The following is a 24,823-nucleotide window of genomic DNA, read 5'->3' as shown; positions in this document are numbered from 1 at the left end:
CATCCCGGAGTGGCCTCTTCACTGTTGACGTTGAGACTGGTGTTTTGCGAGTACTATTTAATGAAGCTGTCAGTTGAGGACTTGTGAGTCATCTGTTTCTCAAACTATACACTCTAATGTACTTGTCCTCTTGCTCAGTTGTGCACCAGGGCCTCCCACTCCTCTTTCTATTCTGGTTAGAGCCAATTTGCGCTGTTCTGTGAAGAGAGCAGTACACAGCGTTGTACAAGATCTTCAGTTTCTTGCATGGAATAGCCTTAATTTCTCAGAACAAGAATCGACTGGCGAATTTCAGAAGAAAGTTATTTGTTTCTGGCCATTTTGAGCCTGTAATCGAACCTACAAATGCTGATTTTCCAAATACTCAACAAGTCTGAAGAAGGCCAGTTTTATTGCTTCTTTTTAATCAGGACAACAGTTTTCAGCTGTGCTAACATAATTGCAAAAGGGTTTTCTAATGATCAATTAGCCTTTTAAAATGATAAACTTGGATTAGCTAACACAACGTTTCATTGGAACACAGAAGTGATGGTTGCTGATAATGGGCCTCTGTATATAGATATTACGTTCAAAATCAGCTGTTTCCAGCTACAATAGTCATTTACAACATTAACAATGTCTACACTGTATTTCTGATCAATTTGATGTTATTTTAAAGGACAAAAAAGTTGCTTTTCTTTCAAAAACAATTACATTTCTAAGTGACCCCAAACTTTTGAACTGTAGTGTATGTCTACAGATGATATTAAAGGAAATGTGATGGGAGGCAGAGTGATTGAGGCCAAAGGGTTCATCAGTAGGAAAGAGGGTCAAAGAAGTGAAAGCTTATCAGTGATGCTGAGGTAGGAGAAAGTCTTGCTGGGAAAAGTACAGATAGAATTCCTTAGTTTCAATGTGAGAGAATTTGTCCCATATCCACTGCAATGTTTTAAATGTCAAAGAATGGGACATGTACTTGTAGTTGCTCAGTGTAAAGGAAAGAAAATATGTGCCAAGTGTGGATGGGAACATGATTACTGTGAATGTAGAAGCGATGTGAAGGTTAAGTGCTGTACATGTGGGGGAGAACACAGTGCAGCATTTGGTGGATGCCAGGTACAGAGAGAGGCTAGAGAAGCTCAGAGATATAGGATCAGTCATGATGTGTCATGTGAAGAGGCCGTGAAACAGATTGGTAGAACTACAGTGGGGACTGATGGAGATTACATGGATGTACATGTAGTAAGTGGACCTACTGTCAGGGCTGATGCTTCTCATGGTCCTGGCAGGGTTTTGAGGCCTGTTCAGAAATGTGCGGGATCAAAGGACACTTTAATAATGAATAAAGTTGATTTAATAGCTTCTATTGGTAAGGTTATCAATATCAAAATGCCAGGTTGAAGGTTATTGTGGAGACGGCAAAATAGATATTGTGGGTAACAGATGTTACTGTTGAAATGGTTGTTTATATGCTGAACAATTCTAAGGGTGGAGTGTTTCAGTATCATATAGATAAAGTTTAATGGGGTTGGGGAGGAGGGGGGGTAGAAGTTAGGGATTTATTTGGTTTTGAATTATTATTATTATATATGCTACTGGTCAGAAGTTTTAGAACACCTACTCATTCAAGGGGTTTTCTTTATTTATACTATGTTCTGCATTGTAGAATAATAGTGAAGGCATCACAACTATGAAATACCACATATGGAGTCATGTAATGACATAAAAGTGTTAAACAAATCAAAATATGTTTTATATTTGAGATTCTTCAAAGTAGCCACCCTTTGCCTTGATGACAGCTTTGCACACGCTTGGCATTCTCTCAACCAGCTTCACCTGGAATGCTTTTCCACTCTGCGGTCCGACTCATCCCAAACCCTCTCAATTGGTTGAGGTCGGGGGATTGTGGAGGCCATGTCTTCTAATGCAGCACTCATCACGCTCTTTCTAGATATAATAGCCCTTACACAGCCTGGAGGCCCAAACCAGATGGGATGGCGTATCACTGCAAAATGCCATGATGGCCATGCTGGTTAAGTGTGCCTTGAATTCTAAATAAATCACAAACAATGTCACCAGAAAAGCACCCACACACCATAACACCTCCTCCTCCATGCTTTACGGTGGGAAATACACATGCAGGGATCATCCGTTCACCCACACCGCATCTCACAAAGACACGGCGGTTGGAACCATAAATCTTGAATTTGGACTCCAGACTAAAGAACACATTTCTCATATTTCTTGGCCCAAGCAAGTCTCTTCTTCTTCTTGGTGTCCTTTAGTAGTGGTTTCTTTGCAGCAATTCGACCATGAAGGCCTGATTCATGCAGTCTCCTCTGTTGATGTTGAGATGTGTCTGTTACTGCAATCGGAGGTGCAGTTAACTCTAATGAACTTATCTTCTGCAGCAGAGGTAACTCTGGGTCTTCCTTTCCTGTTGCGGTCCTCATGAGAGCCAGATTCATCATAGCGCTTGATGGTTTTTGCGACTGCATTTGAAGAAACCTTCAAAGCACTTGAAATGTTCTGTATTCTCTGACGTTCATGTCTTAAAGTAATGATGGACTGTCGTTTCTCTTTGCTTATTTGAGCTGTTCTTGCCATAATATGGACATGGTATTTCACCAAAAAGGGCTATCTTCTGTATACCACCCCTACCTTGTCACACCACAACTGATTGGCTCAAACGCATTAAGAAGGAAAGAAGGCACACCTGTTAATTGAAATGCATTCCAGGTGACTACCTCATGAAGCTGGTTGAGAGAATACCAAGAGTGTGCACAGCTGTCATCAAGGCAAAGTGTGGCTATTTGAAGAATCTGAAATATAACATATTTTTTATTTGTTTAACACTTTTTTGGTTATTACATGATTCCATATGTGTTATTTCATAGTTTTGATGTCTTCACTATTATTATACAATGTAGAAAATAGTCTAAATAAAGAAAAGAAAAAACCTTGAATGAGTTGGTGTTCTAAAACTTTTAAAAATAATTTTGGTTGTGCAGAATTGGGCAGATCATGATTGATCGTACATTCCAGCACAGTAGGTGGCGGCATACAGTTACACGATTGTTTGGGGACCTCCATTATATCATAGAAGAAGGAGACACCCGGGCCTAGGACCCAGGGGCTGTGAGCGGCAGCACTGCCCCTACCCTACAAACACCTCCATAGAAAGAAGAAAAACAAATAGAAAAAATAGGAGACCCGTTCAGACACATGCTTTGCTTTCTTGATCACTAGCGGAGCTAACGAAAACATTCAAATTTGCAATGGGACACTACAGTGGATGGATTGTTTCGGTGTTGATAAGGATGCAACATTTGACGTCGCTTTGGGGGTAAATGGGGGGCACTGAGCACAACATTTGCAGGCGGACATCAGCTGCATGCATGTCTTTGGCAAAGAAAGTTTCGAGCGCAATGCAAATCTTTGACAATGACTGGTGTTTACACGTACAACCACCCGGTCTTGACTTGGAAGGCTACCGGAGAGATACGATGCTATTTTTATTCCTAAGTGGCCATGGTGTCGAAACTGTCTGTAAACGGAATGAAAATAAGCACAAGAGAGCGCGTCATGCTGAACTGTAACGAGTTATTGTTGTGTATTGAAATTTGACGAAAGCACAGGACCTACCGAAGCAAACATTTAAAGAGGAAAAATTGTAGACGTTGTTTGACAAACTTTATATGTTCATGAATGATAAAACTGACCTGATTTGTTTGAAGAAATTGATACATTATGTCTGAATAAGGATACAATGTGACACTGCAATCCATAGCCTACTTTCCTGCCTAAAACGGAGCCATCCATCCGCCCTACAGTTCTCAATTATCTGACGTTGTTTTTGTTCAGTGAGAGGGCCATGGCAGAAGAGGGCGACCACGTCGAAAATATCTCTGACGTCGAGCAATCCCACCATGAATCCGCCTCTGAAAATGGAGTCATGTTGGTTGTCAACCACAGTAACATTCAGCCCCCTTTCAGCGTGGTGTTGGCCACATTGTTGTATTGTGCAGAGTTTGTCTGCGCAGCGGTGCTTTGCAACGTTTACCACAAGAGCGATGACGACATCTGGATGGGGTCAACCATCGCCTTCATGTTGGTGCCCGCTGTATTGACTCAGTTGGCGCTGACATTCATTCATAGAGACTTAGGAAGAGACCGCCCCCTCGTCCTCTTCTTGCATCTACTACTCCTGGGCCCACTTATTAGGTAGGTATAGTACCACAAGTAATCACAGTGCTGAGTAGCTTCGGACCGCAACTAGGAGGACTTGAAGCATAGTGCTGAGTTGTCTACTGCCATCCAGGCGTTCGTGGTACAGGCAGTAGAGCGCCCACCTCTGCACAGTAGAATCTTGCCCCCAATCAGCTGTTCTCTCTCCGGCTACATTGGTGAGATCATTCCAATTTGGTGGTCTCGGGCGGGGTGTTGGGGAAGCGTACCTGTTGTCAGGTGGGACTGTGCGGGAAGATGCTTCTCGAAGGAGAGAGGGTAATGTGTAAAATGGTTAATATATGAGCGTTCTACTGCCTGACATAGTGTAGAACACTATACCCCTGCTTTACAAAAAATATTTCAGTTTTGACACTGCAGTAAAAGTGCAGTAACTGCAGTTGACTGTGGTGTTTTGGACGCAGTAATTAAACAACTGCAGTGTACTGCAAAATTACTGCAGTAAAAAAATACTTAATTTGGACGCAGTATTTGCAACATACTGCACTCATGAGCCCTCACGAAACTACTTTCTTTCCCGCTACAGTACTGCAGGCATACTAGGAAACGCTCTACACTGTTTACTCAGTTATCCTATAAATTAGGCTGTGTGTTTTCCTGCCTCTTCAAACCTGTATGACCGGATGTGAAGTGGGTAAATGTTCAGATGGACCCTCTCATTTACACCTTTGTCAGACATGCCAGTCGTGTAGTCTACTGTAGATACAGCTGCTTCTTGGTGTCAACCCACTTCTAATTGGGTGTTTGAGCTGTCAGTGCAAAGTGACAAGTTGTAAGGAGTGGGGCCCCATTTGAGGTCAATGCCATTGGTATACAGAAATGTATGTCTTAGTTTTGATAAGACACTTTTTATTTAATTTGTTTCACATATCTAATTGGCTGAAATTAGAGAACCTTATCTCTCCTTTTGCTTTGGTGTGAAATGCCCCCCCTTTGAAGGCTTCCATTGCTGCTCAAACGCTGAAAGTCCCCTCACTTAATTCTTTAAATACAAATCACTCTTAGCTAAACCTGTTGAACAAACCGTGAGCCATTTGTCACTTGCAAAATAAAGTTCAAGGGGAGTCTTTGGTAGCTGTTGAGAAACTGGGCATATCTTGAGTGACACTGTTGGTGAGCTTTGGTTTGTCAACCGTACCTTGGATTTTACTCATATTTGATCCATTGTAGTAGAGCTGGACGATATGGGCAAAAATCCATAGCACTAGGAATTTATGTGTTAACGATAAGTATATAACCTTAATGTGCAAAGATAGTATTAATCTTTTAAACTACTAGTAGTTTGATCGTTGTAGCCATAAATTGTCACATTAACAATCACCCATATTAGCAAACTTATTTAATTTAAAATGTCATGTTTCTCTACAATAAATGACATCAGCAAAATGTCTGCGATAAGTGGTCGGTGTTGATAATTGTCGGTTTATCGTCCCAGCTCTACACCGTAGGCCTTGTAGATAGCTGAGGGTGTGGCCCTTTAACACTGCAAGAAGTAGGCCTTTGGCATGTTGTCTTTAGCTCTGCGTGGCTTACCATTCCATATGGTGTACAATGGATAACATTACAGATAATAAAAGACCCAGAAAAGTAGAATAATAGTGTTTCCTATAATTCATTATTGTCGTTCTGCATTGAATATTTTCCACATCAAGGAACTGCCTTGAATCTGTGAGGTGAATGTGATCCATTTAGTGAAGTGTGACTATCAGCCATGTGTGGAAGAAACCACTGTGTCAAGTATTCAAATTTCTAGTGGAGCCTCTGACTGGGATGTGGAAGCAGTGACCTGTGTCATATTCCTCTAGAGTAGCAGATTTACTGCATGAAAACACACTCAATGTTTTTTAAATTGTTAAATGTTTTAGAGATTTTATATATCCTAAGATTAGAATACATCCCAGAATAGCTTACTTTTACAGTGCATATCTTGTCAATTCAAAGGTTATTTTTATCATGATCTCTTTGGCTGTACTGGCTGCACCCTTTATGGCCCCCATACTCAACTGGTGGACCGGATCCAGAATGGGGTCAATAAGGGCGGCGGGCCCCGAAAAAAAAGAAGAAAAAAAATGAAAAGGAAGATTTTGTAATTTTTTAAAACTTGGTTGTGCTTCAACCCATGGTATCATATAAACACACATAAGACATGGAAGAATGCATTGAATTGCAGAAAATTAGCTTTAAAACTGCAACATTTTCTCTCTTCCAGCTAAAGGGGTGTGAACAGTTTGAGGTTACTAGGTTTGTTGCTATGTCGATAAATTACATTATCCATCCGGACCTTTAATACCTAGGAAATTTGTGACCGGACCTCCTCAAATAGTACTTGAGCACCACAGCTTTATGACAAATCAAGTGACTGACTAGCAGGCATTTGCCAAGCCAGCACATGACATTGGCACACTGTTAACAGCCCTGCTCACCCACTCCCTCACTGTGCTAAACAGTGAGAAGCAGCCCTTCAGTTTCCAGTAGAACCAGATCAAGGTTTAGTTTCAGGGTTGTTGTGCTACAGCTACACAGTTCTATAATTATACTCTGGAGGTTGGCTTGTCTGGAGATGTGGTTCCCTTGGGCAGGAAGCTTCATATCATTAACTCCCTGCCTCAAACCCTATTTTATTTCTAAGTGGATGGTTAACTGTGTCAAACAGTGGCACTAGATCAGGGGTCTCCAACCTTTTGTGGTATGAAAGCTACTTTTAAAAAAGTATCTTGCGAGCTACACTTTTTAATTTTTTTATATAGTTTTCAAATAGGCACATTCTTCTGTCTGCTTGCGGTGTCTGATAGCCTACTTGGGAGATTTGTTTATGTCAGTTTGCGGTAGAATGTGAAAATTGCATATACTTCAGAATTGTTTGGCGAGCTACTCCTAGGTGGGCTGCAAGGTACTGGTAACTCGCAGTCGACCTGTTGGAGACCCCTGCACTAGAGAAACAGCTGTGCATTAGTTAGTTACTCCCACTGTCCCATCTGAGCTTTTGCGCTGATCTTGGGGCGGCAGGTAGCCTAGCGGTTAGTGTTGCGTCAGTAAACGAAAGGTCGCTAGTTTGAATACCTGAGCCGACAAGGTGAAAATAATCTCTGTGCCCTTGAGCAAGGCACTTAACCCTAATTTTCTCCAGGGGCGGGGTAGTACTATGGCTGACCCTGTAAAACAGCACATTTCACTGAACCTCTCTAGTGTATGTGACAATAACACTTTCTTATCAGCTGTGCACTTCCTGTGGAGTTTGGCGGATGATAAAATCACAGATCATTATCGGTGTTGACGCATTTCGATATAGCAGGTTTCTTAGCAACTCCGACCAAGGGTTGAAATGCTGCTGGCTGCATGGCTTGCTTTACCTTGTAATAGGCAAGGACTCTACCTCACAGGGTAGTGTTTGTCTTGTTACTCACATATCTGTAAACTTAACACAAAGTACAGTTTCACTATATGAATGTATCTGGCAATCTATATCTTAGCTAATCTGTTGACAAGATGTTGTGAAACATGGCCATCTGGGAATCCCTGTAGTGTCAGGTTGGTTCCCTGCTTGAGTGGACCTTGTCACAGCTTGTCTCTGAGAGAATATATTCCTCCCCTGAGGCAGAAGTAGCTACATACTTAGTTGATAGCAATCTCCCTTTCCCAGCATGCAGCACTGAAACGATGTTTACAGACAACGAAGAAAGGTTGGTGTCTGTATGTCCTTAGCCCCAATGCATCTTGTGGGTGTTATGCCAAATCACGGTTGTTAACCAGAACGAGGTGAGAGTCTCTACTGTCTCTCAAGGAGCATGCTGAGAGGATTTCCTGATGATGAAACTACCCTTGTGGCTTTTTTGATGAAAGACCACGGCAACGGTTGCTTGAACTGCATCACATGTCTTAAAGTGGGAATCAGCAGTTGAAACAATAAAAAGCAATCTCACCGCCACTGTTTTGAGGAATGAGGCTGGAGAAATGTAACCACTCAAATTCATAGACAGAGCTATGGATGCCAGGACTTGACCATCCATGATATAAAATTATAAAGCTAAACAATGTTTATTTACATTGGAGTAAAACAGGCTTATATTTTGGGTTCTGATGGGGTATGACAGTTGAACTAAGCTCATGAGGCATTTGTAAGTTATATTCAAGAATCTCTGGGTAGGCTACATATCATTAATTTGTAAGTCCAAAAATGGATGAAGCTACTACAGATTTAAGGTAGTTCCTTATTGCATGTGTGTTTTACTTTACTCTTTACATGTACTGGTAGCCTAAGCAGAGAGCAAAGTGATTTTTATGGCCAGGGAGTAATTACCCGGCAGTAGGCACTTTTTGCTTCGCCTGATTGTACCATTTAGATGCTGCTGTGGACATCAGGCATATTGATTCTGTCAACCAACCTTTTCCACAGCTGTGGTTTTTCCTCTAAGTGAAATACATTGTTTCTTAGTCATTCAGAACCTGAATTTCTGGCTGGCTGGTCTGACTCCAGCATGCATTCTTAGCTGCATTATAATGCCAAGCTTCCCTGGAAATCAATCAGAAAATCATAGTCTTGTGACCGCTACCGCCTCCCATCTGTAGACCAGTCATAAAACTCTCCAACAGTTTTTTTGCATAGGCTACCAGTAGTACCACTGGAGAGATGAGGGGTGGCTTGTGCCCCTCCCAAATGTCTCTCGGTTCCGAGAGAATTGAAGTCAGACGAGAGGCTCTTGTTTTGGTTGTGCACTGTAAGGTCACAGCGAACGTGATTCCACCAGCACCACAACAGCCACCGTCTATAAATGGCTGACGGCTGGATGTGGTGTCCTGTAGCAGCCCACAGCTGAGCTAGCAGGAAGAGACTACTAGCTAGCCTGTCTATGTTCTCTCCCCTAAGCCCATGTCCAAAGTAGATGTTTTGGTCTGAAAGACCAGACAAACACTGTGTGATTTACTTGGTTGAGTGTGAATACCTTAGACCAGGGTTCCCCAACTGGTGGACCGTAGACCGAATTTGGTTTGTAGATGGTTTAATTTGGCCTCCCTAGTTTTCTGAACAAACAATTGAAAATATTGTGTGGAATTTTCATTGTTGTAAAAAAAAAAAAAAACTGGAAATCAGCTCCAAGTGATTTTAATTTAAGAAATCTCTTACGAAGTAGTCCCATGCATAATAGACAGACGACGTGATCACATGCAAAGTTTGTAGTGATTATGTTTTAGTCAAACATATGTTTGGGCTTCTTACAATCAATTTGCAGTCTACAAAGTATTAGTAATTATGTTCCGGCCCCACCGACCATCCACTCAAGAAAAAAACAGCCCGCGGCTGAATCTAGTTGATGATCCCTGGCTTAGAATTTATGGATTGCCTTGTATACAGCTACCACTGCACTGGTACTACTACTATGTTGGTGCTATTTGTGTGCGGTGTTAACTTCTTTCTGTCATTTACCTCTGTGAAGGGGAAGGGAGCACACTACTTAGGTTTCAGTACTGAATACACTGAGTGTACAAACCATTAGGAACACCTTCCTAATATTGAGTCGCAACTCCTCCTTCTGCCCTCGGAACAGACTCAATTTGTTGGGGCATGGACTACAAGGTGTCGCAAGCGTTCCACAGGAATGCTGGCCCATGTGGACTCCAAGGCTTCCCATAGTTGTGTGAAGTTGGCTGGATGTCTGGACCTACTACCACCATACCCTGTTCAAAGGAACTTTTAAATATTTTGTCTTGCCCATTCACCGTCTGAATGCACACACTTGACATACATAATCTATGTCTCAATTGTCTCAAGACTTAAACATCCTTCTTTAACCGGTCTCCTCCCCTTCATCTACACTGATAGAAGTGGCTCTAACAAGTAACATCAATAAGGGATCATAGCTTCCACCTGGATTCACCTGGTCAGTCTGTCATGGAAAGAGCAGGTGTTCCTAATGTTTTGTACACGCAGTGTCAAAGACTCAGTTTATTTTTTAGCCCTCTGGTGGAGCCATATAGCAATGTTGTAACATTTTTAAATATGAAGCAAAATGTAATATTTATTTATGAAAATATTGAATGATAATGCAAATCATGTGATTGTTTTTTTACTTCCAATCTTAGTTTTTTTTTTGTCAGCCTGTACTGCCCTCTGGTGGCTGTGGTATTACTCCATTCTCTCCTTTCCTCCTCAGGTGTTTTGAGGCTCTGGTGGTTTACTTCAAAGCGGGTAAAGAGGAGGAGCCGTATGTGACCATCTCCAGGAAGATCAAGCTGAAGAAGGACCAGGCCACGCCCATGGAGTGGGAGATCGGCCACTCGGAGCGCAAGCTTGCCACCCACCGTAACGCCTTCAAACGCACCGCCGTCATCCAGGCCTTCCTGGGATCCACCCCCCAGCTCACCCTGCAGCTGTATGCCAACATCCAGGAGAAGTACTTCCTCCCTATCAGACGTAAGAGTCCTCTTGATGGCATTCATGGCAAATGCTGCTGTTTTGGAGGGTCTAATGAGTGCTTTTGTCTCTGTGTTCATTCCAGTGACTTTGATGGTCATCTGCCTCATCTCCATCACCTACGGGGCCCTGGTGTGCAGCGTGTTGGCCATCAACATCCGCTACGACGACTACAAGGTGCGGCTGCGCCCAGCCGCCTACCTCTGTATGATCCTGTGGCGGGGCCTGGAGATCGCCACACGCGTCACTTCCCTGGTGTTGTTCAGCTCCGCGCTCACCTATTGGGTGATCCTCGTGGGCCTGGGCAACCTGCTTTTCTTCTTCCTGCAGCCCTGGGCCGAGTTTTGGGCTCGACGTGCCTCGCTGCCCGACAACGTGGAGAAGAACTTCAGCAAGCTGGGCACCACGGTGGTGCTGTCGCTGGTCACCTTCCTGTACGCCTGCATCAACGTCTTCTGCTGGTCGGCTGTGCAGCTAGACCTGGGCCACCGTGACCTCATCGAGATGAAGCAGCACTGGGGCCGCCTGGCCGCCTACTACGGCGGACGCTTCCTGGAGAACAGCGTGCTTATCGCCCTCTGGTACTTCTACAAGTCAGACTTCTACTCGTACGTGTGCGCCCCGTTGCTGGTGGCCCAGCTGCTCATCTGCTACAGCCTGGCCGTGCTCTTCATGCTACTCTTCTACCAGTTCTGCCACCCGTGCCGGCGTCTCTTCAGGCACAACGTGCACGACTGCCTGGCCTGCGTCTGCTGCTGTCGGAGGGGTGTGGGGAGAGCGGGGGAGGGGCATCCCCACTCCTATTCCACCACTGCCACCATGGTGCTGGTGCCGCTGGAGCCCCCTGATCTCACCAGCCAGCTGGGGGAGCACGAGACGGCAATCGTTGAAGACATGGAGGCGGCTTGAGAAGGCCCCACATGGTGATTTGATGATATGGGGCCACTGCTTGGTGCAGCTACTAAACTAATGGCTATGTAGACTCAGGACTGTTATACTGTGAGTGGTGCAGATTAGGAGATGGACAGAGCAGCTCATTCTGTACTGCGGTGCACAGAGGACAAGTTGGTCTCAAGTGGTTAGCTAAGCGCATTTCAAATTGGTGCCATGATTTTATCGATGCTGCTCGTTTTAGAATAACACGTGCACGCAGAGCCTTGGACTTAAAGATAAGCCATGATATAGACAATGTTACATCACTGTTGTTGAATGGGAAATGGGTTACTGACGAGTGCACCGTTTGTACTAGACATCTACTGTACAGGTAGAGAGACAGTGGGTCAAGGGAGTCCAAAGAATGTACTCTGTTAAGATATGCCGGTGTGATGCACAAAGGCAGCCTTGAGAGAGCAGCACAGGGTCAGATACAGTGGGGCCAGGTGTGTGGGAAGCATGCCAAGTGTCTCCGGCCCTAGAGGACTGATGTGCCCTTTAAACTGGGACTTCCCCTGCTTACGTTCTCGGGGGTTTACTTAATGAACAAACTCCAGATGTTGCATTAGGATTCTTTTTCATCTGCTCGCCCCTATTGTAAGATGGGGGAAATAAAAGGTTAGATGAAATCCGAGCTACCTTCCTCATACCCCACTCCACTCACTGTAATGAATGGTTTGTATTATACTGAACAAAAATGTAAACGCAACAGTTTCAACGATTTTACTGAGTTACAGTTCATGTAAGGAAATCAGTCAATTTAACTAAATGAATTAGACTCTAATCTATGGATTTCACATTACTGGGCAGGGGCACAGCCATGGGAGGGCATAGGCCCACCCATTGGGAGCCAGTCCCAGCCAATCAGAATGAGTTTTTCTTCGCAAAAGGGCTTTATTACTGACCAGAAATACTCCTCAGTTTCGTCACCTGTCATGGTGGCTGGTCTCAGACGATCCAACAGGTGAAGAAGCCGGATGTGGAGGTCCTGGGCTGGCGTGGTTCCACGTGGTCTGTGGTTGTGAGGCCGGTTGGACGTACTGCCAAATTCTCTAAAATGACATTGGAGGTGGCTTATGGTAGAGAAATTAACATTAAATTATCTGGCAACAGCTTTGGTAGACATTCCCGCAGTTAGCATGCCAATTGCACACTCCCTCAACTTGAGAAATCTGTGGCATTGCGTTGTGACAACTGCACACTTTAGAGGCTGTTTGTCTCCAGCACAAGGTGCACCTGTGTTATGATCATGCTGTTTAATCAGCTTCTTGATATGCCACACCTGTCAGGTGGATGGATTATCTTGGCAAAGGATAAATGCTCACTAACAGGGATGTAAACAAATCTGTGCACTTCTTTTATGAGAAATATGGAACATTTCTGGGATCTTTTATTTCAGCTCATGAAACATGACCAACACTTTACATGTTGCGTTTTATATTTTTTTTCAGTGTAGTATCAGTTTGCCCTTCTTTTTTTTTCCTTTGCAAACACAGTGGTTAAAAGGCTAATTGAGTCTCACAGTGATCATTTAAGTGGGTTGAAGAGCCAATATATCTTATGTAATCACACTGTCCTTGTAAATATATTGTAATTTAAATGCAATTCAGGACATATCTTTTTACTTTCAATGAGGACTTAATATAAAGAACTTGAACTTGCCTTATTGGTACCTTATGTTTGTAGCATTGAAGTGCATTTAATCCCTGTTTTTGTTTTGTATGGTCTGTTTCAATAGTATGTTTAAGTGCATTATCTTTTCATTGTTACTTGAATGTAAATTTGTTGAATAAAAATGCTGTTATATATATATATATATATCATATTATGTCGTTAATTATTGTAATAGTAGCCTATGGTATAGCTTTCCGAAAAACCTTTATAGATAGGAAGGTAAACATGAAAGGAAAGGGGGATACCTAGTCAGTTGTACAACTGAATGCATTCAACTGAAATATACAGATTTTTACCTTGTCCGTTCGGGGATTCGATCCAGCAACCTTTCGTTTATTGGCCCAACGCTCTGAGGTGTTCATCAGCGCTGGCACCACAGGTCCCTTGGCAAAACTCCTGAACCAAGTTGTAGAAGGGACCTTAAGGGTTGCACTATTGCCTGGGGCAGGTGAACTGAGCTGTTGGACAAGTTGAGCCTGCTCTAACGTTGCTGAGCTGAGAGAGAGAAAGATTTTTTGTTTTGTTGGTGAAAAACTGGAAGGAATTCCAGAAGAACTAGCCTGGAACTTGTCTTTCTGGGTCATCCCCATTGTTTAAGAGAAAGAAGGACAATTTATGGCAGATGGGCTTTTAAAACTGAAAACTGCAAATCAATCATACTGTGTTTATAGCCTAAGCCAATTGATCTGTGTTAAGATAAAATGTGGTTTATATTCAAACTTCGGTTGGCTAGGATACCTAGGCCTTTTAAATCCAACATTATTGACGAATAAATCAAATCGACAAATAGTAATGACAGGTTAGACTGAATATAACTTAAGGGTTTTGGGCACAGGCCATTCCCATTCCTGGGCCTACATGATGCAACCCTGTTTAAAGCAAGCACAGCCCTGTTAGTTCTATTGACTAATCACAGTTGCCTGTGTAATGGAAAGTCCCCTATTAGTCTAGTTTTTAAATAGAATTCATATGAAAAAGTACACAGTTTATGCAGTTTTACAGGGTTTACATCCTCCCTACAGGGCAAGGTGTTTTCCAGGACTTTAAAACTATGTGACCTGATTAGAAAACTATTTTCATCAGCCCATATTAAACCGTTAAGCAACTGATTTATCACTTTGGCTGCGTTTACACAGGCAGCCCAGTGTACAGTATCTCGGCCGGAGCAATAGGATGAAATGGCTCGTGCTCTGCTCACCCTGACCAAAAGTTGCTATCCCAGTGTAACAGGTAAAAAACGTATTTAAAAATCCCCTGCCTAATGGGACAACCACAGAGCAGACTCAACTTGCCCGGCTGACATAAATTGTCCGTCTTTCACTTAAAACAATTGGGATGAACCAGAGCTGGCTGGGCCCGCGAATTTGCGGTACGCCACTGATTTCGAAAGTAGGCCTATATTATAGAATATATGAAGATAGTGCCTTAACCACCGCATTGTTACTTTACTTTAAAATGATGTAATATAAATCATATTTTGTCTTTAAAAAATGTACTAGTACCCTTGATATTGCTTTCCAAAAAAACATATATGGGAAATGGGAAAGTTAACGTGAGGCCTATGGATGCAGACAGAGATGGATATAGTCGGGCGGACTGGCTCTTTCTCAATTGTCCAAAAAACCGCCCTCTTCTTGGAGCCCAAGAGCCAGCAACATTCAGTCAAAAAAAATACAATTCTTCCTCATTCCACAGACGCGAGGAATGACATGCTGACATTTCGCTTTCAACAAACACAAAGGATTACTTTACTCATTGAGTAATGCAATTTTATGGACTGTACTTTTCCTCATATCATGACTTGGACTAGTGACCGACTTTAAATAGGCGGGGTGTGAACATACGCTACATAAAAACAACAGGTAACGATGTAAAGACCAGTAGCGTCACTGGTGGATGGCGAAAGTCCTTCAAAATGGGCAACTGGATAATTAACCATGGACTGTCATCCTTCATACTGGTAAGAACATTTTTATTACCTTAATAATCTTCGACAGTGTAGGCTACAGTTATTCTATAATGTAAATGAATGAGATAAAAACAATTTGGTCTGTTATCTGGACTGCCAGACAAAGCCCATCTAAGTGATGACCCAGATGCGCAATATCTCTCCAAATGCACAAAATAATATAACTAGGGTTAGCCTTACTGAAACCCTAAAATATATGTTACTTTTAAGAGTAATAAATACAATTAAGTAACATACAATAGTCACGATCCTGCTGTTTGGGTAATGACCTCCTCCTGGCTGGATTTACAGGTGGTCTGGATGGCCATCAATATATTCCTGTTCCTCTGGTTCTATTTCTTCTACGACTTGGGGGATCAGTTTTTCTACACACGCCACATTTTAGGGGTGAGTCTTACCATATTATTTAGGCCTTAGGTAGTTTAAACATAGTATGTGCTCAATGATCCATGCATTTGACTTAAATAGGACAAGTATGCAATTTTCCGATGTCCGTTGAGTTTTTTAATTCTATATAATTGCAGTTTTAATTGAGGTTTACCTGTAGCGTACACCATTCCTAATGATAGGACAGATGTCAAAGATAGTATGTATAGGATAACACATTACACAGGTTGACATGGGTGTCTTTGGGCTTTCAGTCTGCATTGGCCTGGGCCAGAGCCCCTGCAGCCGTCCTCAACTTCAACTGCCTGCTGATTCTGCTGCCCGTGTGTCGTAACCTGCTGTCTCTCATTCGAGGCTCCTTCATGGTAAGACTTTCTAGTGCCAAGGGCTGGGCCAAGGGTGGGGACGTTCATTGTGCAAGTGTCTAATTTGTCATCGGAGAATATTGTGGCTGTAATTCCCTGTGTTCTGTAAATGACTGCGTAGTCATATTGTCTGATGACACCTATAATGGAACAGACTTGTATAGTTGAATTGTTTTTCTAATAGATGATAAAGGTTCATGGCCTTTAATTAACTTTGATTGTCATCTTCATTATGATTTTTCTTGAACGTTCTTTGTGTTGCTGTTTTAGTGCTGTGGGCGAACTATGAGAAAACAGCTGGACAAAAATATCAGTTTCCACAAACTGGTGGCCTACATGATTGGGCTGATGACAGGTATGGAACACTTGCTTGCTGATCAGATAAGCAGCTGAAAACCCCTAACCTGAAGCCTTTTGCAGAGATAAATACTCTACTCAATTTTAGTCAACAGTACTTATGAAACATGCAAGATTTATGTGAAATTGTTACCAGTTTTATTTAGTCACCACAAAATATGACACTTTCTCATTGTGGGGAAGGCATATGCAATAATAAATCTATCTTTGTCTTTTTCACCCCTTGACTTATGCTAGATAAAGGGACACTGAAGCTAAATATTGACTTAGGGTGTATTGTGTTATATGGGAAAGTCCTGACCTCGGAGAGACTAGAGCCCTCACAAAGTTTGTTTCAAGAAGGACAAAGGAAACAACCCAGCCTTTAGAAAACATATAGTCCCGTGAAAAAGTGTTTGCCCCCTCTCTGATTCTCTACTTTTGCACATTTTTTTATACTGAATGTTAGCAGATCTTCAACCAAAACCTAGTATTAAATAAAGGGAACTTGAGTTTACATATAACAAAAAATATATACTTATTTTATTTATTTAATTAACAAAGTTATGCAACACTCAATGCCTCTACGTGAAAAGTAATTGCCACCTTACACTCAATAATTGGTTGTGCCACCTTTAGCTGCAATGACTGCAACCAAATGCTTCCTGTAGTTGTTGATCAGTCTCTCATATCACTGTGGAGGAATTTTGTCCGACTCTAGCACGTAGAACTGCTTTAACTCAGTGACATTTCAAGCAAGTCCTGCCACAACATCTCAATTGGGATTAGTTCTAGACTTTGACTAGGCCATTCCAAAACATATATTTTGTTGTTGCTTTTTAACCATTTTCTTGTAGACTTGTGTATTTTGAATCGTTGTCTTGCTGCATGACCCAGCTGCCCTTTAGCTTCAGCTCACAGACGAATGGCCTGACATTCTCCTGTAGAATTATCTGATACAGAGCAGAATTCATGGATCCTTCTATTAAGGCAAGTCGTCCCGATCCTGAGGCAGGGGTCCCATTATGCCTGGCGAAAACCATATACTGCATTCCACCAACGGTCAAGCATGGTGGTGGTAGTGTGATGGTTTGGGGATGCTTTTCTGTCTCAAGACCTGGATGTGTGTAAGGGGGAAATTGGGTGTTGCATAACTTTGTTTATGAAATAAATGAAATAAGTAAGTAATTGTTGTGTTATCGGTTCCCTCAGGTTCCCTTAATTTAGTACCAGGTTTTGGTTGAAGATCTGATAACATTCAGTATCACAAACATATAAAAGTAGAGAACATTAGAAAAAAGTATGTGGACACCTGCTCATCGAACATCTCATTACACAATCATGGGCATTAATATGGAGTTGGTCCCCCCTTTGCTGCTATAACATTCTCCACTCTTCTGGGAAGGCTTTCCACTAGATGTTGGAACATTGCTGCGGAGACCAACTAATTAACCTTCATTGCCCTAAATGGATGTCAAATTTGGGTGTGGAATTATCCTGTTGAACAAATATGTCCTAATGGAAATGTTGCTGTTTCTTTTCCTCATTTTGGTGCAGCTGTTCACACCATTGCCCATTTTCTGAATGTGGAGTGGTACTATAATAGCAGGCTTGGGAAGTATGATGACCTCAGCATGGCCCTTTCCAGCCTGGATGACTCAGGAAACACCACCTTCCTGAACCCAATCCGTTCTACAACCACTGTACGGATTACAATTTGTATTTAATTTAATTTCTATTGTACTAGGTTAGTCTCATTGAGATTAAACATTTCCTTTGCAAGAGACCTGGTCAAAAAAGCAGTACATAAAGTTTCAAACAATTAAAACACAGTACTACAGTTTAAAATATCAGTTTACACTTTGTTATGGGAGGATTGGTTCAGCTAGAGGTCAAAACATTGACAGCCCCCTAAATAACTTTCCACCATAGATTTTACCCTAGCAGCTATTGGCCATTGGAATAAATATATATACAGTATATATATATATATATATATATATATATATATATATATATATACAGTATATATACACACACACACACACAGTTGAAGTCAGAGGTTTACATACACCTTAGCCAAATACATCTAAACTCAGTTTTTCACAATTCCTGACATTTAATTCAAGTAAAACTTCCCTGTTTTAGGTCAGTTAGGATCACCACTTGTGGAATATGAAGTGTCAGAATAATAGTAGAGAGAATTATTTATTTCAGCTTTTATTTCTTTCATCACATTCCCAGTGGGTCAGAAGTTTACATACACTCAATTAGTATTTGGTAGCATTGCCTTTAAATTGTTTAACTTGGGTCAAACGTTTTAGGTAGCCTTCCACAAGCTTCCCACAATAAGTTGGGTGAATTTTGGCCCATTCCTCCTGCCAGAGCTGGTGTAACCGAGTCAGGTTTTTAGGCCTCCTTGCTTGCACATGATGTTTCAGGTTTGCCCACACATTTTCTATAGGATTGAGGTCAGGGCTTTGTGATGGCCACTCCAATACCTTGACTGTGTTGTCCTTAAGCCATTTTGCCACAACTTTGGAAGTTTGCTTGACGTTATTGTCCATTTGGAAGACCCATTTGCGACCAAGCTTTAACTTCCTGACTGATGTCTTGAGATGTTGCTTCAATATATCCACATAATTTTCCTGCCTCATGATGCCATCTATTATGTGAAGTGCACCAGTCCCTCCTGCAGCAAAGCACCCCCACAACATGATGCTGCCACCCCCGTGCATCACGTTTGGGATGGTGTTCTTCAGCTTGCAAGCCTCTCCCTTTTTCCTCCAAACATAACGATGGTCATTATGGCCAAACAGTCCTAGTTTTGTTTTCTCCAAAAAGTATTATCTTTGTCTCCATGTGCAGTTGCAAACTATAGTCTGGATTTTTTTATGGCGGTTTTGGAGCAGTGGCTTCTTCCTTGCTGAGTGTCCTTTCAGGTTATGTTGATATAGGACTCGTTTTACTGTGGATATAGATACTTTTGACCCCGTTTCCTCCAGCATCTTCACAGGGTCCTTTGCTGTTGTTCTGGGATTGATTTGCACTTTTCTAACCAAAATACGTTCATCTCTAGGAGACAGAACGCGTCTCCTTCCTGAATGGTATGACGGCTGCGTGGTCCCATGGTGTTTATACTTGAGTACTATTGTTTGTACAGATGAATGTGGCGTTTGGAAATTGCTCCCAAGGATGAACCAGACTTGTGGAGGTCTACAATTTTTTTCTGAGGTCTTGGCTGATTTCTTTTGATTTTCCCATGATGTCAAGCAAAGAGGCACTGAGTTTGAAGGTAGGCCTTGAAATACATCCACAGGTACACCTCCGATTGACTCAAATGATGTCAATTAGCCTATCAGAAGCTTCTAAAGCCATGACATAATTTTCTGGAATCTTCCAAGCTGTTTAAAGGCACAGTCAACTTAGTGTATGTAAACTTCTGACCGACTGGAATTGTGATACAGTGAATTGTAAGTGAAATAATCTGTCTGTAAACAATTGTTGGAAAAATTACTTGTGTCATGCACAAAGTAGATGTCCTAACCGACTTACCAAAACTATAGATTTATTCCGACTTCAACTGTATGTGTGTGTGTATATATATATATATATATATATATATATATATATATACCACTCCACAAATTTCTCTCTCTATATATATATAGTACTGTATTATAATGCTTTGTATGTTATTATAACTAAGGTACAGAGGTTATCCTAGTCAGGTCTGGTCATCAGAAGAAACTCCTGGCACAGAGTAATTTTAGATGTCTTATTTAGGCATAGAGGTCATCTGACTGACTTGAATGTATTCTGATTGGCTCCTTCTTTCTCAGACGCCGACTCTCCTGGTGTTCACCAGCGTCGCGGGGATCACAGGCGTAATCATCACGCTGTCACTCATCCTCATAATCACCTCATCCATGGAGGTCATCAGGCGCAGCTACTTCGAGGTCTTCTGGTTCACACACCACCTTTTCATCGTCTTCTTCGCTGGGCTGGTCATCCATGGAGCCGGGTAAGGTTCTCTCAGTCCCAGCTCCCATTAATTTCATGTAGAAATATTTGTTTTGGATCAAGAGTAAATGGCCTTGTCCTTTGTCTACAGACGCATCGTGCGAAGTCAGACCACCACCAATCCACTACATAATGCCACCTTCTGTAAAGATCGAATAGATGACTGGGGGAAGATTCAGGAGTGTCCCGTTCCCCAGTTTGCAGGGGGGTTCCCACAGGTAAGAGATTCCTCAATGACACCTACAACCAAAAATAACTTCTGTGAATCCCAGGCCTCATGGTAAGAGAATTGTCTCAGAAACTGTATATCCTGTGTTCCCTTGTCCCTACAGACCTGGATGTGGGTGATCGGTCCCATGATCCTCTATGTGTGCGAGCGCTTGCTGCGCTTCATCCGCTACATGCAGACCGTCAAATATAGAAAGGTGTGCACTGCAGTAACACGTGACTTTTCTTTGTAATTGATAATAATTGTGTTTTCCATTCCATTAAAAGATAATCAACATCTGTCTCTACAACTCTCCTCTCTTAGATAGTTATTCGACCATCCAAAGTGTTGGAGCTGCAGCTGGTGAAGAACGGTTTCAAGATGGACGTGGGTCAGTATGTCTTCCTCAACTGCCCAGCCATCTCCCAGCTGGAGTGGCACCCCTTCACCATGACCTCGGCCCCCGAGGAGGACTTCTTCAGTGTGCACATCCGCTCTGTGGGCGACTGGACCCAGAAACTCATCAGCATTGTGGAGCAGCTTCCTGAGGGGGCTGAGGGACCCAAGTAATTTACTCCTCTTTATAGAAAAGCAGACAATGGCTTATACTGTAGCAGCAAGATCCTCAGCTCAGTGGATAAGGATAAGGCAATGCAGGATTTCTGTGATAAATTGAAGTTACATGCACAGATTTTAAATTGGAAACCATAGGAATTAGGCTTAGCTGGTAAAATTTTCCTGCCCTCTCTTCCTGTTTGCCATTGCTTGACCTTTGACCTGTCCCTCAGAATGGGTGTAGATGGACCGTTTGGTACGGCCAGTGAGGATGTGTTTGATTACGAGGTTGCCATGCTGGTTGGCGCTGGCATTGGAGTCACCCCCTTCGCCTCCATCCTCAAGTCCATCTGGTACAAATTCAAAGACTCCAACCCAAAGCTACGCACCAGAAAGGTAGGGAACACATTGATACTCTATGGCTTTCCATTGAAGTGACTAACCAGACAGCTTTAATGCTGCTAACCAGTCTAGCACATTTACAAAGTGGAAAGATTCCATGATGCACCTGACTGTTGGCTGACACCAAGCATTTTTTGTTTCTGAAGCAAAAGGTCACATAAACCTTGGATTCTATCTATGTGAACATGCTAATTTTTCATGGACTATTACCAGCATGGCATGTCATGCCTTTGTTTGAAATCACATTCTCATGTTTACTTCCTGGTTGCAGATCTACTTCTATTGGTTGTGCAGAGAGACGCATGCCTTTGAGTGGTTTGCAGATCTGCTGCAGCTGCTGGAGAGGGAGATGGAGGAAAGAGGCATGGGAAGCTTCCTCACCTACAAACTCTACCTCACTGGATGGGATCAGAGCCATGTACGTGAGGCAGCATACATACACCCACCAACAATCTGTATTACCATTTCCACTGTGAGACATGCAATAGTTGTGGTAGCGTCTGTTCACTATCTTTCTTCCCCATAGGCAAACCATGTGATGGTTCATGCCGATGCGGACACAGATGTGGTCACTGGTTTGAAGCAGAAAACAAACTATGGCAGGCCCAACTGGGATAAGGAGTTTGAACAAGTACGCAAAGAGAATCCGACGTAAGTTTGTTTACAACACATTTTGACATGACAGTATTCCCCTTATAAATCACTTTTGGACATTGCAGTTGGTAGTTAATAGCAGTGGTATTACTTCTAAAACATATAGCTTGGTGTGTACCCTACATTGACTAAATTACTATATATTTTGGTCTCTTAACAATGTCCACAGGTCAGTGGTGGGCACATTCTTGTGTGGCCCTGCAGTCTTAGCTACCGTCTTGTCAAAGAAATGTGTCAAATACACGGATGTCGATCCCCGAAAGACCAAATTCTACTTCAACAAGGAGAACTTCTGAGCAAAACAATGTCGAATCTGCTCCTCTTGAAGAAAAACTGGATCTTTGGTTTTCCAAAATATTGGCAACAGAGATTTTTTTAGACCATTCATCTGAACACAATGGACGATGACCGATCCTGGTAGGTTGTCTAATATTTATTTCACATAGGATTCGGCTCCATCTTTACCACATATCTTGTCGGCATTCATATTTTATTATAGGAATTACTTAGGCAGCAACTGAGCAAGAGACATTTAAATTTGACCAGGTTCTTCCGACCATTGTCATGATAACCCGGTGCAGCAGGCAGCATTGAGCTCGCCAGTTTGTAGTGTAAGCATCTGCTTGGCATTTCCACGCCCAGTGGCTAGCAGTGGGAGAAGATGGAATGAGATGGATTTTGTCCGAAATTCTCTTGCATTTTCACATCGATGAAACATTTGATCTCAACACAGTTTTATGTTCCAAAAAGATAATCTGTTACGAACTGAGTGGACTAAGTTTAGTAGATTTTACCCTTTGCCAAAGTTGTAAAAAATTGTGTTGTTTAGAAGGAGGACAAAGGTGAATTGAGTTATTGCACACATGCACTTCACAGAGTAGGCGTTCCCTAACGGAAATATGCAAATGTTTGTTAGAACGCACCAATAGGATCTCACTAGCTCGTGCTTGGCTCTGCCCACCTCCTTCCTTGTTCTGCCCACTATGACTAATTTGTTCCCATTGGAAATGACAGGCTGTGGTCCATCTTGGGTTAGTTTAAAAAATCTTTGTTAAACTTCTGGTTCATTCAGTCATTCCTATGGGTGAAATTAATGGAGAAAGAATAGGGTTTTGGGATAAATGCCAAAAATGAGGTTTGAGGTTAACACAGGCTTAGAAGATCTTATACATTTTGTTCTATGATATATTATCAGTCAGTTAACATGACCTTTATGCATCTTGCAGCCTTAATGTGCTTTGTCGTAATTTTTGTTATTACATAAATGCTTCAAAATTTACAAAAACGTATGTTTGCTGATGAAGATTATCTCATAGAACAAAATGTATAAGATCTCATAAGCCTGTGTTTACCAGACCTTATTTTCAGCATTTATCCCCCCCAAAACATTTCACCATGGGTGTTGGCCAACGAGCCATGGTGGACTTAGCCTCTGTTTATGCCTACAAAAGACACCACTACTATTGCGCTCTATTGATCCATTTCTACATTTCTTTGATAGGACAAACTGCAGTGCACTGCTTTCATTTGTTCACATTCACAAACAGCAGTGGTGGAAAAAGTACCCAATTGTCATACTTGAGTAAAAGTAAAGATATCTTAATAGAAAATGGCTTGAGTAAAAGTTTCAAAGTATTTGGTTTTAAATATACTTAAGTATCAAAAGTAAATGTAATTGTGAAAATATACTTAAGTATAAAAAAGTATACATTTCAAATTCCTTATATTAAGCAAACCAGATGGCATTGGTTTTTTAAATTTACGGATAGCTACGGCCACGCTCCAATACTCAAGACATCATTTACAAACGAAGCATGCGTTTAGTGAGTCCGCCAGATCACAGGCAGTAGGATGACCAGGGATGTTCTCTTGTTAAGTGTGTGAATTAGACCATTTTCCTGTCCTGCTAAGCATTCAAAATGTAACACGTACTTTTGGGTGTCAGGGAAAATGTATGGAGTCAAAAGTACATAATTGTCATTAGGATTGTAGTGACGTAAAACTGGTCAAAAATATAAATAGTAAAGTAAAGATACCCTTAAAAAAACTACTTAAATAAAAAACTACTTGAAAGTACTACACACCACTGACAAACAGTAAGTTAGAAGCTCGCCATACTTGTAAATAATGACCTTGTAATGTGTTACATTTTCCTGTTATGGTTAATAAAAAGTTGGCTACAGTTGAACACAAAATGTCAGATATGTTCTAGTAATTATTTGAACTGGCTAGCCAGTTGGAAAAAAAAAACTTCCTTTCCCTACAGGCTTTGGTCAACAAGCCATGGTGGAGTTGATACCTTTCAGAAAGGTCTGCAAAAAGTTGGGGGCATAAATCTTGGGACTGAAAGCTGGCTGCCTCAGTAAATATATGGGTGTGTTTCGGCACTTGAATACCTTTTTGGATTCTACCTCTTCCACAGAAAACCGACAAGCCTTGCACACAGAGACAGAAGCTTTGTTATATCTGAACTACTCAGGGATTGGCTGGCTCCTTTGCTTCCCACTTTTCACAATGAATCATGATGTATGAAGTCACTTACTGTTATTAATTGAAGACCTTTGTACAGAATAGCTCATCTTGTTAAAAAGACTGCCATTAAATGACACATGGATGAATTAGATATTCACTAAAGTGTAGGGAGTGGTTTGGTAGGTTACCTGTGATGGAGTGGCGTTATA

General features: G+C 41.9%; 2 protein-coding genes across 2 annotated transcripts; both read left to right on the top strand.

Annotated features, from left to right (window-relative positions):
* The first annotated feature begins 3,091 nt into the window (after positions 1-3,091).
* LOC109905122 (membrane transport protein XK-like) lies at positions 3,092-13,381 on the top strand. The gene is made up of 3 exons (XM_020502311.2): positions 3,092-4,203; positions 10,377-10,636; positions 10,722-13,381. Exons 1-3 carry the CDS (start codon positions 3,854-3,856, stop codon positions 11,543-11,545), a joined length of 1,434 nt encoding a protein of 477 aa, XP_020357900.1. The 5' UTR covers positions 3,092-3,853; the 3' UTR covers positions 11,546-13,381.
* Positions 13,382-14,943: 1,562 nt separating this feature from the next.
* Positions 14,944-24,342, top strand: LOC109905121 (cytochrome b-245 heavy chain). Its single transcript, XM_020502310.2, has 13 exons — positions 14,944-15,203; positions 15,504-15,599; positions 15,854-15,964; positions 16,235-16,319; positions 17,858-18,003; positions 20,143-20,324; positions 20,415-20,541; positions 20,656-20,748; positions 20,856-21,097; positions 21,320-21,482; positions 21,760-21,906; positions 22,015-22,139; positions 22,312-24,342. The coding sequence occupies exons 1-13, from the start codon at positions 15,159-15,161 to the stop codon at positions 22,436-22,438; spliced, it is 1,689 nt and encodes a 562-aa protein (XP_020357899.1). The 5' UTR covers positions 14,944-15,158; the 3' UTR covers positions 22,439-24,342.
* The last annotated feature ends 481 nt before the right edge of the window (positions 24,343-24,823 follow it).

This window comes from Oncorhynchus kisutch, linkage group LG15 (genome assembly GCF_002021735.2).
Source record: "Oncorhynchus kisutch isolate 150728-3 linkage group LG15, Okis_V2, whole genome shotgun sequence".
Lineage (NCBI taxonomy): Eukaryota > Metazoa > Chordata > Actinopteri > Salmoniformes > Salmonidae > Oncorhynchus > Oncorhynchus kisutch.
Note: the sequence above shows the minus strand (reverse complement) of the source record. Positions and strands in the feature narration are given on the sequence as shown.

What these genes read in the sequence shown, in the direction of transcription:
- LOC109905122 (XM_020502311.2), top strand. Translation starts at nt 3,854, where the DNA reads ATGGCAGAAGAGGGCGACCACGTCGAAAATATCTCTGACGTCGAGCAA. An exon ending in CTCCTGGGCCCACTTATTAG is followed by an intron (nt 4,204 to 10,376) that starts GTAGGTATAGTA and finishes TTTCCTCCTCAG; the next exon opens with GTGTTTTGAGGCTCTGGTGG. An exon ending in GTACTTCCTCCCTATCAGAC is followed by an intron (nt 10,637 to 10,721) that starts GTAAGAGTCCTC and finishes TGTTCATTCCAG; the next exon opens with TGACTTTGATGGTCATCTGC.
- LOC109905121 (XM_020502310.2), top strand. Translation starts at nt 15,159, where the DNA reads ATGGGCAACTGGATAATTAACCATGGACTGTCATCCTTCATACTG. An exon ending in GACTGTCATCCTTCATACTG is followed by an intron (nt 15,204 to 15,503) that starts GTAAGAACATTT and finishes CTGGATTTACAG; the next exon opens with GTGGTCTGGATGGCCATCAA. An exon ending in TCATTCGAGGCTCCTTCATG is followed by an intron (nt 15,965 to 16,234) that starts GTAAGACTTTCT and finishes TTGCTGTTTTAG; the next exon opens with TGCTGTGGGCGAACTATGAG.